The sequence below is a fragment of the Rhinopithecus bieti genome, unplaced genomic scaffold, assembly GCF_001698545.2.
Source record: "Rhinopithecus bieti isolate Rb0 unplaced genomic scaffold, ASM169854v2 scaffold_14826, whole genome shotgun sequence".
Classification (NCBI taxonomy): Eukaryota; Metazoa; Chordata; class Mammalia; order Primates; family Cercopithecidae; genus Rhinopithecus; species Rhinopithecus bieti.
Genome location: NW_016808328.1, coordinates 2,870,586 through 2,887,099, shown reverse-complemented (window position 1 = coordinate 2,887,099; position 16,514 = coordinate 2,870,586). Strand labels below are relative to the sequence as shown.

The following is a 16,514-nucleotide window of genomic DNA, read 5'->3' as shown; positions in this document are numbered from 1 at the left end:
AGGACTTTTGGTTTTTATGTGAAGTGTGTTAGTTCATCCTGCTATTGTAACAAATTACCACAAATACTGGCCTAAAACAACCCAAATATATTCTTTTACCATTCTGGAAGATAGCAATCCAGGATGGATCTTGTGAGGCTAAATTCAAGCTTTCAGCAGAGTTCCTCCTGGAGGCTCTAGGGGAGATCTCATTCCTTGCCTTTCCAGCCCCTGGAGGTTGCCCGCATTCCCTGGCTCTTGGCCACATCACCCCAACCTCTGCCTCCATCGCCATGCCTCCTTTTCTGACTCCTCTTCCTCCCTCTTATGAGGACCCCTGCGATTACACTGGGCCCACCTGGATAATCCAAGACAACCCCCCATCACAAGATCCTTCATGCAGTCACATTCACAAAGTCCTTTTGCCATGTATGGTAACATACACACAGGTTTCAGGAATTAGGACATGGACATCTTCGGGGCCCATTATCCCACTTACCACATGAAGCCATAGAAGGATTTTGAGCAGAGAATGAGTGGTAGGATCTAATTTACATTTTCAGAAGTTAATCCTGGCCACTCCAGACAATAAGCTATAGTAGGGCAAGAGGGAAATAGAAAGCTATTAGAGCCGTCCAGTGTAGAGATGATATAGTTTTCAACTAGAGTTGTGTTAGTGGGGGTTGTAAAGAACGTTCAAGTTTTAGGATATATTTTTGAAAATGGAGGTAACAAGACTCATGGTGGATTGGATGTGGGATGTGAAGGAAAGAAAGGAAGTAAAGGAACTGAAGGCTTTGGGGCTTTGCCATGAGCAACTGAGTGATGCTCACTCATTTACTGAGATGGGGGAGTGTGTGGGTGGTGGCTGTGGGGGTGGTGGGGATAGAGCATTGGGAGCTCTGTTTTGGGTTCCCACAACAGATGAGGACTTTTGGTTTTTCTGTGAAGTGTGTTAGTTTATCCTGCTGCTGTAACAAATTACCACAAATAGTGGTCTGTTTGATGCATTGGAGATACCTACTAGACATCCAGGTGGAGAGCAGAGCAGTGGGGAGTTGGCCATACAGATCTGGAGTTCTGGGGAAAGATGCGAGCTGGAGCTATACTGCAGGAGGCGTCCATTACAGATGGTGTATGAGGCACTGAGAGATCATCTAGAAACTGAGGATTGAGAACGTCAAGGACTATGCCCCAGGCTCCTCAATAATTTCACCTCTCCATTCAAGGAACCCTTTTTTCCCTAACAAAATCTTATTTTGCAGCCCAATACATAAACACTGAAAATGAGGCTGCTTGCCCTAGTTATGGTAGACCTGGGATCTGGGGTTCCAGAGCCTTGCCTCACCGATTGCCCTGTTTGCTCTCTTGGCTCTCTTGGCTTGGAGGTTCAATTGGTCTAGCATTTCTCACAAATGCCAGTTCTCCAGATTTGCTCCTTACCCACATTTTCTAACAATCTTTGGCAGTCTGGTCATTATTTCCTCATTATGTGCATGTGAAAATAGAGAAACCGAGGGATACATAATAACTTTATAGCAAGCGACTGAAAGAAGGCTTTCATTCTTCTCTGTATCCACGTCTCTCACCTTTGTGTGCAGTTGCAAGTCCACACTGTGTATGTTGCCAGGGGATCCAAACCCACTAATTTCTGGGCACAGGGATGTATCTGGTTGCGGAAATAGAGTACGCTCTTTCATACTTGCGGTGACTGATGAACAGATGGCTTGTCTTGTGCGGCAAGAACTCCGTCCTTGTTCCTTTGTCCAACCACACTCGCACCTTCTGTGTGATCGGCTGTGTTTGTGAGGTGCCATGTGACGAGACAGCTCAGATCTCACCCAGCGTATTGCAGACTGCCTGATGTTTTAATGTCATCCACCAGATGATATTTCCCTGATACGTGCTGTAGAATTAGATTTTGTTTGTAGCAATGCCATACATGTTTAGTGCTGACTCTTAATAAGCTCCTGTGTGTTTGCAGGGAAAATGTATGCGTGCCAGTACTGTGATGCTGTGTTTGCCCAGTCCATTGAGCTGTCCCGCCACGTGAGGACCCACACCGGGGACAAGCCCTATGTCTGCAGGGACTGTGGCAAGGGCTTCCGGCAAGCCAATGGCCTCTCCATCCATCTGCATACCTTTCACAGTATGTACTGAGGCTGTGGATCTCAAGCCCTCGATACCAGCCTGGCACTGGGAAAGCTTGTCACAATTGCAGCAGAGGTGTCAATCCATCAGACCCGAGCTCCGTTCAGTGTCTTCCCCTTACCTGTTCCCCTGCAAAACCCAGAGTCCCTCATTCCTAGTTCAGGAAGAATCTCATTTTAAGGCTTCTCATATGACACTTATTTCTCTCTGGCCAGGCTGCTTCCCTGTCTTCCTTTTTAGCCTACCCGGCACCATTTGTCCAACAGAGGCAAATTCTGTTTGAAGGACAAAGCCTCTATAACTGATTGGCTCACAGAGCACTGGAATATTTCCATGAGTCTATCTTCCATCTGCCTTTTCCCACAGGAGCAGTCCAGACACTTTCTGAGTTAGTGTCTACCATCGTGAGTGGGCCTTGCTTATGTTCCCTTCAAAACCTCCTGCCCAGCATTCTCTTCCGAGTACCGTTGTATTTCACACAGTTGGTGGGGTCTGGCCCTGTCTTTCTCCCCTTCTGTGAGAACTGACACAGACAAAAACACACTTGTATTCGGCATGCATGTGTGCATGGGCACACACACATATATACACACACACAGAGGAAGGAAGGACAAAGAAATTCTGTGATTCCTCATTGCACCATCAGGAAATCACCATCATGGCATTGGGCTGGCCACATCACATTTTCTTCAGCCTCTCTTGTTGCAGCAGGAGTGTAATCAGCACAGCACAGCAGGGGAGTTAAGAGCTTGGAGTCTGGAATCACACAGGCTCGGACTTGAATCTTGACCCTGACGCTTACTTTCCTTGAGGCCTTAAACAAATTTATTTACCATTCTAAGCCTCTTATGCCCCTTCTGTAAACTAGAGTAAATAATAATGCCACCACCTTGGATTGTAATTAGAATTGAATGAGATCACATGTAAAGCATGACACTCCATGCCTGACACATAGAAAATGCTCAGTAATGCCAGATATTATTATTATTGGTGACAGGGGCAACCCTCTCAGATGCCATTTGTCACCATCAAAGCTTGTCTTTTTTGCATGCCATGCATCTCACATACTCTTCTTCCCTCCCCACCCCTCTTCCTACACACCAGTTTCTAGCTGTTGGCAGATACAGTGTCTCACAAGTGTGCTTTATGTAAACACATCCAAGTCTGTCATCAGCCAGCCAGCAAGGACTTTGCCAAAGCTCCTATGTGCCCAGCATGTGGCTAGACCCTGGGTGATGCAGGGGAAATAAAGTGTGGCTCTTTCCCTCCAAGGAGTTTACAAGGCTGTCCAAAAAAATCCAGTTACGGTAGGCTTCCAGATGAGAGATTTGGCTTGGATCCAGCGCCACAATTTTGATGTCCTCTTGACCTCTTTAATGACCTTCTGCTTTAGTCTTCCTTTCGCAGTAGCAATACATGGGCATCAGGAAAGGGGAAGACATTATTAACTTTCAGAAGGGAGAAGACCGAGAATACTTTGCCATACCCTAAACTGTATCATCCGTGGCAGGCCTAGCATCCAGGCCCCCCTTTCCCATTTCTTGCCTGTTTCATAGAACCACATTGTTGCTTATGGAAAGCTGCATCAAAGTGTCTTAGAAGACGGTGTAAAACTGAGATTTCAAGAGCTCATGTCCACAGGGAAACTAGTTAGTGATGCTGCTGCATGTCAGAATTCCTGAATTAATCTGAATCAATGCACATAAAAGATTGGCTTGTGAGCAAAGGATTTTATTAAAACATTTTGATTTCTCTTGCTTTAAGAAAAAGACCAAAGTTTCCTGCTATAGGATGGCAAATGTATTCTTCATCACTACTAGTTTTTATTTTGGGGGTCTCACTGAAGAGTTGGCATATCCAATTAAGCATGTAGCTCTCAGACAGAGCATGGATTTGGGAGTGAGAGATGGGATTGTTACTCAGTTCAGCCATTTCTTAATTGTGCCCATGGGCAAGATACTGCCTTACCACTCTAAACCTTGATTTTCCTAATCTGTAAAATAGGGATGATAATAGAACCTACTCATAGAGTTATTGGAAGGATTAAGTGAATTAATTTACATAAAGCACTTAGAATATGCCTGTCATAGAGCACTCATTATGCTAATGTTTTTATTGTTGAATCTAAAGTGGGGAGAAAGGAAGCATCCCTCCACTTGTGCTGTTGATGACAAAGGAATTAGTGATGCTCTGGGGAGTGTGCTGGAAATCCTCTACAGAGAATTAGAAAACTCCAGAATGCCCACTGCAAACAGGACGAGCCAGGGTGAAACTTCCTGGAAAGTGGTAAAGTGTAATTTAACTTGTAAGATGTAAAATGAGGAATGGAGATGAACTACATGATGCTGCAGAGATAGTTAATCTCGAAACCCTGGAGGAAGCCCACCTCCTGGGATGAAGGTAGGGATAGTCAGGTGACTCCTATACTGATTTCTGGTCCTTGGAGTCTGTGACCCTGCCTGTTATCTAAGCAGAGTCTTCACATTTGTTGCTGTACACAACAACCAGTGTTTCACTGATGGCTGCCTGTGGTGTTTTCATTTCCTCTCCACCTCTTCCTCTCATGGATGTCCCATGAAACCAGACATAGAAGATCCTTATGACTGCAAGAAGTGCAGGATGAGTTTCCCCACTCTTCAGGATCACCGGAAGCACATCCATGAGGTGCACTCCAAAGAGTACCACCCCTGCCCCACGTGTGGGAAGATCTTCAGTGCCCCGTCCATGCTGGAGCGGCACATGGTCACCCACGTTGGAGGGAAGCCCTTCAGCTGTGGGATCTGCAACAAGGCCTACCAGGTGACCTCCGGTGCCACTGGGAGCTCTTCCCCTAATCCCTGACCTACTCTCCATTTGATCTTCCCTCATGCCTGGGTTGCTGGCTTGCAGATCATATCTTGTATGCAGGATGTGACAATTGGCTGATTCTCATGAAGGATGCAGCTTGTGATCCAGATTCTCTAAGGAGATCTGGTCAGAGTGCTGCAGTTGGGGAGCTCATTATTGGAGCAGAGAGTTCATACGCTTCTTCTCTTAGACAGCAGACTTGTCGTGAACTGAATGCTGCTTTTCCCCTTGGATGCTCACCTTCCATAGAACCCATTACTCCCATGTGTCAATGGGCATGAGAGCGGCAATGGGGAGTGGAGCACTACCTGGACTTACCTTGTTTGGCACAATTAGTGTTTGTTTGTTTAACTTCCAGGGAAGGGCTCAGCCTTTTTACCTTAGGATTTGATATGTAATTGAAGTGAAGCCCCGTATAGAACTAAAAAGAAACTACATCTATCAGAAGCTTTAAAACTACGGAGAAGAGAATGGTCCTTGTGGCATCTATAAGATTTGGGTATAGACAAAGAAGCATAACTGCTAATTTTAGCTCAGCGAAAATTGAGAGCTAACTTTGTGCCAAGGCTCGTGTTGTGACATTAGCGTTCCAGAACGGAGACCTGGTCTTGAGCCCTAGGATGGCATGGAATTGTAGGGAAAGTATTCCCAGTGCTGCTCTGGAACCTGGGAAGGAGAGGGGCTCTTGCTTACAGGGCAAGGGCAGTGTGCACTCCTCCAGCAGCTTGCTCTGCTACGCCCCAGCTTCCTGGGAAGCCGTGAGATGCAGCTCAGTGGTAAAGCACAGAGGTGTTTCAGTTGGAAGGCCCGGGCCTGAATCCTGGTCCTGCTATCTCCTGATGTTATGATTAGTCATTTAACCCCTCGGTGCCTCCGCTTCCAGCTCACTAGGAAGACTCTTAACACCTCCCTCATAGCCTTGTTGTAAGGAATGAGCATGTGAAGGACTCCCGGGAGCCCTGCCCTGTAGTGGCTTCCTAATGAATATGTAGTTGCCTTATTCTCACAAACACCAGCCTCTGCTCACATCAGCACCCAGTGTGATAGGTAAGAGTGTGTGATACTAGAAACATCAGCTTACCCAAAAATGTGTTTCTTTTCGAGCCTCGTGAACTCTCCAGCTTGCTGGAGCTTTCTAAGACCTAACACTTGCCAAATTCCTTGCAGCAATTATCTGGTTTGTGGTACCACAATCGGACCCACCACCCTGATGTATTTGCTGCTCAGAACCACCGATCTTCCAAGTTCTCATCACTCCAGTGCAGCTCCTGTGACAAAACCTTCCCCAACACCATCGAGCACAAGAAGCACATCAAAGCAGAGCATGCAGGTGAAGTTTGGGTACCGCCAGCAGAGAGTGAGAGGGGCTTGATGGTGTAGCCTCCTGGGTGCCACCAGAAATCCTCACTTCTAATAGTCTAGTGTGGTGTGTGGTAGTCATTGCCTTTTTCTGCACCACCGCACATGAAGGCTGCCACACCAGTCCGTAGCAGCAGCAGTCAGTAGCAGCAGCTTGAGTGGCAGTGGTTCTCAAACCTGGAAGCGTAGAGCAGTGTAAGCTTCCACCACCCCTGAGTGAGAACTTGTTGCAGCACCTAGGAAGGGTGTCAGCCTCGGTGGTAGGCAGGCCTGAGTGGAAATCCTGATTCCAGCACTTATCAGCTGCATGACCTTGGCAGGTAACTTCTCTTCTCTGAGCCTGTTTTCTTCCCTCTAGAATGGCAGTTATTAAAACCTACTTTGCAGGTAAATTTGGTGATAATCACAACAGCTGTCAGTTACAGAGTGTTTCCTAGGTGCAAGACACCATGCTAAGCACCTCGTGTATATTTTCTCATTTCATTCTCACAACATCCCTCTGAGCATCCAGGCAGTCTGGATCCAGATCTTGTGCTCTTTACCACTAGATTGTGCAAATATACCATAGGTTATAAGATTCCTGGCACTTGGTAGATGCTTGCTAAGTATTGGCCATCGCCCCAGCCCCAGCCCTGTTACTCTTGAGCCTTGGAAAGCCAACCATTTGTTCTTTCCCAGCACATCTTTCCTTATGCACTTCACAGATATGAAGTTCCATGAATGTGACCAGTGTAAGGAGCTCTTCCCCACGCCAGCCTTGCTGCAGGTTCATGTCAAGTGCCAGCATTCAGGTCAGTACCCAGTCAGCATGCTTCTAGGCTAGACTGCCGGGGCCTGAGTCTCCTCCCCACCACTTGCAGCTTTGCAACCCAGACTAAATCGCTTAATAAACTTGTGCCTCAGTTTCTTCATCTATAAAATGGGAACAGTTGTAGCACCTGCCTCATAGAGTGGTGTGAAAAACTGAAGGCCTTGGCATCAATAAGCATCCCTTAAGCGGTAATTGTGATGGTCATTGTTATTGCTATATTTCATCAAATCGAAAGTGCCAGTTAAAAATAAATAAATGCCGTTATAAGATATACCATTTTTATTTATTTATTTTTTTTGAGACAGAGTCTCACTCTGTCACCCAGCCTGGAGTGCAGTGGTGCAATCTCGGCTCACTCCTTCCATCTCCTGGGTTCAAGCAATTCTCCCTGCCTCAGCCTCCCAAGTAGCTGGGATTACAGGTGCCTGCCACCACGTTCGACTACATAAGATGTACCATTTTTAGTGAACTACTAAGAAAGAAAAACTACTGTCAATTAAGCTGTGCTTTCTTATCACTTAGAATACCTACGTTATTCTAAGTGCTGTTTTGGACTTAAGTTGACATAGATTTTTATCATGTCACTTACTGTAGTGTGCATACATAAAAAGGAAAACATAAAAAATAAACTGATTAAGGGAATAATCCAGCTTCTCAGAGTAACATTCAATTCAGATTGTCAACAAGCATGTTTTTCCACACAGTGTTTACTCTGCCATCAAGAACATTGATGATGGAATACATAATATAAGATTCCATCAAATAATTGAAGGCCATTGGTTTTGGTCTCTTGCGCATTATGTAAAACTAGTCTACTTTTGGGCCGGGCGCGGTGGCTCAAGCCTGTAATCCCAGCACTTTGGGAGGCCGAGACGGGCGGATCACGAGGTCAGGAGATCGAAACCATCCTGGCTAGCACGGTGAAACCCCGTCTCTACTAAAATACAAAAAAAACTAGCCGGGCGAGGTGGCGGCGCCTGTAGTCCCAGCTACTTGGGAGGCTGAGGCAGGAGAATGGCGTGAACCCGGGAGGCGGAGCTTGCAGTGAGCTGAGATCTGGCCACTGCGCTCCAGTCTGGGTGACAGAGCGAGACTCCGTCTCAAAAAAAAAAAAAAAAAAAACTAGTCTACTTTTGATTCCTGCTTTGGGAATATAGCTAACCTTTCATCATTTACCTCCTCCCTTCTAAACCATTTGGTTTCCATGAGTTAAAAACATGCACCATTCCTGTCTTAGGGAGTTTCTTCCAAGCCGTGGACGCCCGTTCTGCAAGTCTTGATGCTGCCACTTTTGATGTTCGTGTGCACATTGACAATTGCACCTGACTGCCTTAGCCCACAGAAGTCGTAAGGTGCCATCGATCCTATTTCAGAGATGTTAAAATGTATTTCTTAGAATTGATGAAATATAGTATGGTCAGCATGATTATCTGCAGTTGAATGAATAATGGGCTTCTACAGAGACAGATTTAGCCTGAATCTAATACTAATGAAACTGCTGTCTCAGGGCCCCTCACTTGCATGGGAACTTCCAAGGCTCTGTCTTTGTCATTTTGTATTATTTTTCTTAAGGCTCCCCAGATTGAACAACCTTCAGGTCCCACAAAACCTGGATCTGCCTCCAAGCCTCGATCCCCATTGCTCCTTCCTCTCATGTCTTCCTGCCCTCGTTTCTCTCATTTTTCCCACAGCCCTCCTCTTCTGTCTCCCTCTCCTCCAGGGTCCCAGCCATTCCGGTGCTTGTACTGTGCTGCTACTTTCCGTTTTCCTGGAGCATTGCAGCACCATGTCACCACAGAGCACTTCAAGCAGTCAGAGACCACCTTCCCATGTGAGCTCTGTGGGGAACTCTTCACCTCCCAGGCCCAGCTTGACAGTCACCTGGAATCTGAGCACCCGAAGGTGATGAGCACGGAAACCCAGGCAGCAGCCTCACAGATGGTACAGGTGATTCTGGGGCCATCAGCTACACAGAATGCTAACACAGGGTTCCTAAGGCTTCTCTAGAGGTGGCTCTGTCATAGTACCCAGCGATACTCTTTAGGGATCATGTAGAGAGTCTCTCTGGACTTCTTACAAAGCAGGACAGAAAATTCTAGTCTTCTGGTGGCCACATGGGAAGTGGCCCTTAGGTAGAGCAAGCCTGGAACAAGAATTTCCAAAAGAGGAACAGCTTGGTTCCTCCCCCCAGCGCATACATCCCTGCCTCCTGAGAAACACTGTGGGGTGTGGTGAGAACTGCGGGAAACCTCAGAGAAAGAGGAGCTCTTTGTTGGGCAGGGACCAGCCTGCAGTTGAAGTGCTTAGAGAGCGCCTCTCGGCTGGACACAGTACACACTCGCACACACCTGGGCCTCTGCCCTTTACCTGGGCGAAAAAAACACCTCTTCTTGATATTTCAGGACTAAGCTTAATCCAGCTTCTCTTTGCTTCCCTGATCCTCATTTACTCTTCTTCCCATCTTCTCCAGAGAGGGTAGGCAGAAAAGGAAGATAAACTCAGGTCCATCCATCATCAGTAATTTGTGGGTGGGTTGGAGGGGAACCATAAACTGGTTGAGGTTTTGGTCTGTTAGACTGTCGCGCTGTCCAGTTCCATGGATCAGTCATTTATAAACCAGATTCTTGCAGGCCTCTGGGGAACAGAGGGGAAGTTGGGTAGGCAGGACTCCCGTCAACACTCTGCTGTCATATCAACCCAAGGTGCTCTGCTTTTATCTTTTTTGTATATTATGGTTCTTGATAATATGCCCTTTGGGGAAAAGGTGGGGCTGGGGGGTCCATTTCTAAAAGAAAAAGAAAGCAAAGCAGTTTGAAAACTACTCTCCTAGATCATTGTTGATTGAACATCACAGTTGATCTCTTCTCTCCTGTAGCACAGAGAAGTAGCTGGGCTTGGCTTCCTCACTTGTTCCTGCTTTCTGCTCTTCGCTGATTCTCAAGAGCAAGGTGGCTATGGCCTCTGCTTTAAAAATATCAAGGGCATCTAGCTCTTCTGGCGTCTATGGTTCAGAAACACCAACTTGGAGGCTTAGGCAGGAATTGGAAATGCCTAACCACAGACTCATTCTCTCTGAGTTGGAAAGGTTGTCTCTAACAGATTATGCAGATTTGGAAGGGACATAGGTGGGCTGTGGAGAAGAGAAGGGGGCACTGGCCCCACCAGGTTGGTGAGCTAAATGAATGCATGGAGTCACAGTTCATGCAGTCTTCCTCCTAAGCTCAATCACTGTGTGGCTTCCTGGGAAGGCTGTGGGCCTGCGAGAGGTCCAGAGACGCTGCCCCAGGCCCGCCTGGGCCTGTGGTGGATCAATCCCGTTCCCGTGTTCCAGGCGTGAGACCAGCTAGCTTCGGTGGCATTCCTCTCACATGGCACTCACCTCTGCACTGTCATCCCAAGACAGGAAAACCCAGTGTGAAAAACGGAGCCCGTGTTCACTGGTGTGTAATCATAGAGTCCGGGCACCCCGAGATGGCGTACTGAGCGAAATTATAGCAATTTAGTGCACAGTTATTTAAATGGTTTTCTGGCCTTCTCTTTTGCATCGCCGGTGGGTTAGACCTGCCTCTTCCCATTAGGCACACGTAATTGCTCTCCTTAGGTGAAAACATAAATATCATCATTACAGCATGAGATGAAAACCATGTAAATCCGGGAGCCAACTGCGAACACTGCCCAGAGCAGCCTCACGGTCTTTCTCTTTCAGGTGATCCAAACCCCAGAGCCGGTGGCCCCGACAGAGCAGGTGATCACTTTGGAGGAGACCCAGCTTGCCGGGTCACAGGTGTTTGTGACGTTGCCAGATTCTCAGGCATCTCAGGCCAGTTCTGAGCTCGTGGCAGTGACTGTGGAGGATTTGCTGGATGGCACAGTGACGCTGATCTGTGGTGAGGCCAAATGAGCAGCCGTTCATCCGGCAGAGCCTTCCTGTGTTTGCAGCTGAGAGGAGGCGCCACAGCTTGCCCTTTGCCCTCCATCCCTGGCTGTCCTGAGTGGTGAGCATCTTAGCTTAGCACCAACCAACACAGTCTCACCTAGAAAACAGACGGAAGCTTCATTGTTCTCATAGAACCTACAGCATCCGAGCCCTCAACACCAACTGCACCATCCTCTAGCAGACAGGCCTCCTTCCCCACAGGCCCGCTGCTGCGGCCTCTGTGACACTGTCCATCCCCAGGTGACATGTAGCTTCAGAAGTAGAGTCTGAAAGAGCAGTGGGATGAGAGCTGGTGACCAGGGTACCCCAGGAGGCGTGATGTGTGCCGACACCCTTCAGTGGGCAGAATGGCAGTTAGATACGGGGCTTGGCCCACAGTGGGGCTGCAAATGCTGCCAGTGCCTCTGGTCATTTAAAGTGAGAGGGGCACCGACAGACAATTCAGAGACCTCAGGCATGAGCACACGTGGCCCCTTCCTCAGTCCTATCATTCTACCCTCTGCTGGGGTTCCCCCTGCACCCAGTGGCCATGCCCAGCACCCTACTGATGGCTATAGGACAAGTACCCCTCATTTCCATGCCTGGTAACGCCTTGTCAGTTGTCAGCCCTTCCCAAAACAAAGCTTTGGAGTTTCTGCTGGAAGTGTTTAATGTGAGGCATCAGCTGCTAGACAGTCTCTGCCTTACCAGGACATTCTTCTTGGTATTCCTTACCTGAAGGCTGGTTCCCACAGCTCTTCCGTGTCATCTTCATCCCCTTCCTTTAATCAAAGGCTGAAATCTCTGCCCGACCTGGCAGCCTCGCTCCCTCTGGGTCACGTGGCGCAGACCGTGACCAGCACCAGGCAGGCAGTCCTGTCTGCGTGTGGAGGAGCAGCTGTGACTGCTCGTGGCTCTGCTGCCGTGCACTCCCTGCCTTAGGAGTGGCCTGCTGTCTCACCTCCTCCAGGCCGCCACACTTATTGCAGGTCAGCGATCCTTTGGAGTCCGAATTTCACAAAGCTTTTTTATCTTCAGTTCCGAAAATATAATCTGATAGTTAATGGTTTGTGGAATCCATTATGAAGTGCGATTAGACAGATGTAGGTACATGCCGTTGGAGAGAATGACTAGCATTTATCTTCTTTTCCTTCCACGCCAAAGGTTGGAGTCTGCTGGTGCGGTGTTTACACACCAGGCAGGGCTCTCTGCCACCGTGTGTGGCTTGACCCCCTGTGGAGGGGAGTGCCTGGTTGGATCCCACACTGGCAGAGATGGGGCCACCTCTTCCTTCCAGGCACATCTCACATTGCCATGTACAGAGGCAGGGGTCACGTTTGGTCACCATGGAAGCTTTTATTGCTCCCACATGGTCAGGTCTTACCCTGCTTGAAGCACAGAAGGCACAGCCTTACTGACCAGCACACCCACTGACTGGCATCTGCTGGCTTTGTGCAGCCAGCCCTGACAGTTTCCACAGCGAGCGCCAGCTCCGGCCAGCCTGGGACAGCTCATCCCAGCCAACTACACCTGCCTCTGGTCCTGTCTGCATTTTGATATGTAGGTCACTTGAGCTTGTCAATTAGGGTTCTGCCATTCTGAAATAAATGAAGTTTCTAAAGGAGAGTCGGCCTCAGAAGCCAAAAACTGACCAGAAGATGGTGCTCAAACCTTTAAGACTTCATCTCCATGTGAAGGGCTCAGTGTTTCTACCAAGGCTGTCCCTGTGTTAAGGCTTTTCCGTCCTGGGAACTGTCAGACTGGGAGAGCTCTTGATCTGCAGGTGGCAAAATGGCACTGAATATCCCCTTGGCACCAGAGAAAACCCACTGAAAGATGGTAGAGTGGCACATGCTTACAGGGCATTGGTGCCAAGCCCAGTGGATGAGAATACAGCCCCTCACAAGCTGTGGGATGGGGCTTGGGAGCCGCAGTGAATGTCACTAAAATTTCTTCCAAAACAAAACAAGAAATAATTGCTGAGAGCTTATAGGGAAGTTATTTAAAAATATATATATATATTTGGAATCAAGAGGGCTGTAAGTTTTGAATTCAAGTGTCAGATCCTTTCAAGCACTGAGAAATTCTTTCTCAGGTTTCTGTTTTTGGGGAAGACAGGGTCTTGCTCTGTCTCTCAGACTGGAATACAGTGACACGATCTTGGCTCACTGCAACCTCTGCGGGCTCAAGCGATCCTCCTGCCATAGCTTCCCAAGTAGCTGGGACCACAGACATGAGCCACCACTGCTGGCCAGTTTGTTTTGTTTTGTTTTTTGTAGAGACGGGGTCTGGCCATGTTGCCCAGGCTAATTTCAAACTCCTGAGCTCAAGCCGTTATCCCACCTGGGCCTCCCAAAGCGCTAGGATTACAGACATGAGCCACGACGCCTGGCCAGGTTTCTGCTGGAGACCCAGATTGTGACAAGACATTTGTTTTCTTTGGAATCACCAGATTTGCAGCTTACTGTGCCGAGAGTGGACTGGCTGCTGGGGCCTATCGGATGCCCTCTGGCCCGTGGCACACTCAGCAGAAGGCACAAACCCAGTGCTGGTTCTCATCAAGACAGAGGGGAAGGCCCTCCCCGAGTTCACTGTCTGCTCTGAGCGGGCTCCGCACTGGCTGACTGATTTTATGGTCTTGCTCTCTAGAGAAGCCCAGATGGATCTTATTATAGGAAAACTTTCTGACTCTGCTTGGCCATTTTATCCTTTTCTCCTACTTCTACCCAAGAGACCTGATTTGCCACCACAGAGGACAGTGTTCGTGTGGTCTCCTGAGTCCACATCGCTCGCTTCTGTGGGGTCCTGGTGCTGTATTTGCTTCGTGCCCCATAGGGTGCTGCCCTTATGGCCTCTGGACTGAACTCTGGGGCCTTTGGGGTGGTGTGAAGGAGTCCGTGGGCTTCTTAGAACACATGGATCTGTTCGGTGGGTCCCCAGACCTCTGCTCCCAGAGCTCATGTCCCAGCTGGTGAGGAGGGAAAGGCAGGCAGATTCCAGGCTGGAGTGTGATTCTGTTCGAATACTGGGGTCAGTTATGGAACAGGACTTGCCCATTGTAGGTAAGTGAGACAGCAAATAGATGATTCAAGAGCAAGGATTACTGCAGGAAGGTGAGACTCCTGTCGACGCACATTAGCAGAACCTGGAACCAGAGGGCAGGGACCAGGGCTCTTTACTCATTTCTTTTATGGGTAAAGAGACATGAAGAGACAGCCTGTCTCTTCTATCTCAGAAGCTCTGTGTTTGGGAAGCTTTGAGCCCAGTGAGTAGCAGGGTCTGCAGTATGAATACCTTTCCCTGGCGATCCGGGTCTCCCCTGAGGAAGTGTTCTGACTCCCCACTGACCACAGGAGGCACGCCAGCTTCATCCCTCGGGCTAGAGTTCTGATCATCAGGGCTGAGGGGCAAAATAAAATCCAGTCAGACAGACAGTGGGGAGACAGGTCCCTGCTCTTTATTTGCAGGATCAATCAGGGACTCCCAGAAAGGAAGGAGAATGGTGAGGGGGCCCTAAGCTGGTGACGTGGTCACCACAAGCTGAAGACAGGCTAATGGGGTGGCGGATGTGCCTTTAAACCTCACGTGCCTGGAAGCTGCGCATTGACCAAAGGAGGGAGGGAATTGCCAACCATGCACAGAGTGGGCAGGCGGTTCCAGGAGACAAGCAGCATGTTATTAAATTGGGCCTAGGCAGTTGGACGATAATGGAGAAAATGCAGGGATGCTATAATGAGTCCTCCCCAAGGGCGAGTTCAGCACCCGAGCCCTGTTCTGCTTGTATCCCAGTGACACTTGGGAGGTAGAAGAAACTGGGAGTAAGAGGACAATTTGGGGCTGAAGGGAGTGTCAGAGGCAAGTCGATCCTTGTTCTGTTGTCACGGAAACTTTGGGGCTGGTGGGACTTAGGCCAAAAGCTCAGAAGCACAGCCAAAATGTAGAAGCTTGCTACAGCCTATAAGGAAGAGAGAAGCTGTCTGTACTTTGCGAACTACATTGTTGAAGGAAAAAAATCACTCCCTGCCTAATTAAGTTGCTTCCAAATTCGGGGAATGTGTGTCCTTTCCTTTACCAAGGCCAATCAGCCCTGCTTCCACCCATGGTCAGGACAGCCAGCCCCTATGTGATGCCGTATAAATTGGATTACAAACCATATTCATGTTCAACTTGCACTAATCTATATAAATAAAATATGTACTTTGAAAAAAATTAGGCTACATGAGTTTCAAATGGACTGTGATGTTATAGACCTGCTTTCTCTTTGGTTCTGGGCCAGTGTCAGACGGGGACCGGCGTGATAGGCCTGGTGTCCTAGGGGCCATTTGTGTACCTTGTGGCCGTGTTAACATGGCCTGGGGGAAAGAAAGCTCTCCTGTCATGTGGAGTCTCATTCCTAAACCCTCCTTCCCAGGGAGCGAGTGTAGGGCAGGGTTTCAGAGCACAGGCTTTGGTGTCCAGCCTGGGTACATCCAGCTGTCCTGCTGTCTAACTGTGACATTGTGTGAGATGCTTACCCTCTCTGAGCTCCCTCCTCCTGGCCCCCAACTTTATTATAAAATGGAGAAATGATTGTGCTTACCCTACAGAATTGTAGTATGATTTGAAAGTCTGGAATTAATGTATTTAATGTAGAAAATTTTAGCTTTTATTAGTAAAAATTTTTTGCATGCAAGTCAACTATTTCCTGCACTATCTGGCACTAAAGAGAATGTTCATTCCTGTATCTTTATGTAGTCTCTCTTTTTCCTCTCTGAATCCTTAGGGGATCCTTATAACACCCACTTTTCATTTATCTCTTGAATCTCAACTGCTCCCAAAGTACAAAGTGCTGAGCAGATAGCTGTAAAATAAACTAAACCTTTCTCGGTGAACAGCTGGAAATGTCACATTGCTGGCAGCCAACAAGGAAACAAGAACAGGAGACCCGGATGGGATGTACATGATTTCTGCAGGAAGCACCCAGTGTTTAAGACGGGGGAGGTGCATTAGATCCCGCAGACCTGATGCTGCAGAGAGCAGGGGAGTTGGGGAGGTTCTGTGCTTACTCCTCCTGAAGCAGTTCTGGTGGAGCACAGATGGACCCTTGTTCAGAGCTCGCAAGTGAGTTGAGGAAGGAACGCCCCCCTGCCTAAATGCTGTCTTTGGAGAGCAGGGCTGGAGCTGCCCGTGTCATATTTTGGGCAGTAGTCCGAAGAGTGTCCCAGCCAGCTGCAGTGGGTAATTGTAACATACAGTTGGACCCCAGCCACAAAGTTGAAGGTATGCAGAGGTGAAGTGCTGCTGCAGGTTGGGTGGGATGGAGCAGAGGTAGGAAGTGGGCCGAGGGTTCCCTCGGTGATCTTCTGGGCCAGGCTGGCTAGAAGGACTCAGCAGCACAGAGGAAAAGACACGGGCTTGGGAGCTTCCCAGCTCCACGTCTTACTAGACAGATGACCTTGGGCGAGTTTTTCC

The 16,514-nt window shown here is 48.4% G+C and overlaps 1 protein-coding gene across 2 annotated transcripts in view; it reads left to right on the top strand.

Moving 5' to 3' along the window:
* The window catches only part of ZBTB40 (zinc finger and BTB domain containing 40), an 86,004-nt gene extending 70,273 nt beyond the window's left edge, over window positions 1-15,731 (top strand). For both annotated transcript variants that reach the window (XM_017886540.1, XM_017886541.1), the window contains 6 exons: window positions 1,964-2,128; window positions 4,715-4,929; window positions 6,145-6,307; window positions 7,041-7,127; window positions 8,868-9,094; window positions 10,854-15,731. In XM_017886540.1, the coding sequence (XP_017742029.1) occupies window positions 1,964-2,128; window positions 4,715-4,929; window positions 6,145-6,307; window positions 7,041-7,127; window positions 8,868-9,094; window positions 10,854-11,048 (1,052 nt within the window). In that variant the 3' untranslated portion in view covers window positions 11,049-15,731. The remainder of the gene's footprint in view (window positions 1-1,963; window positions 2,129-4,714; window positions 4,930-6,144; window positions 6,308-7,040; window positions 7,128-8,867; window positions 9,095-10,853) is intronic.
* The last annotated feature ends 783 nt before the right edge of the window (window positions 15,732-16,514 follow it).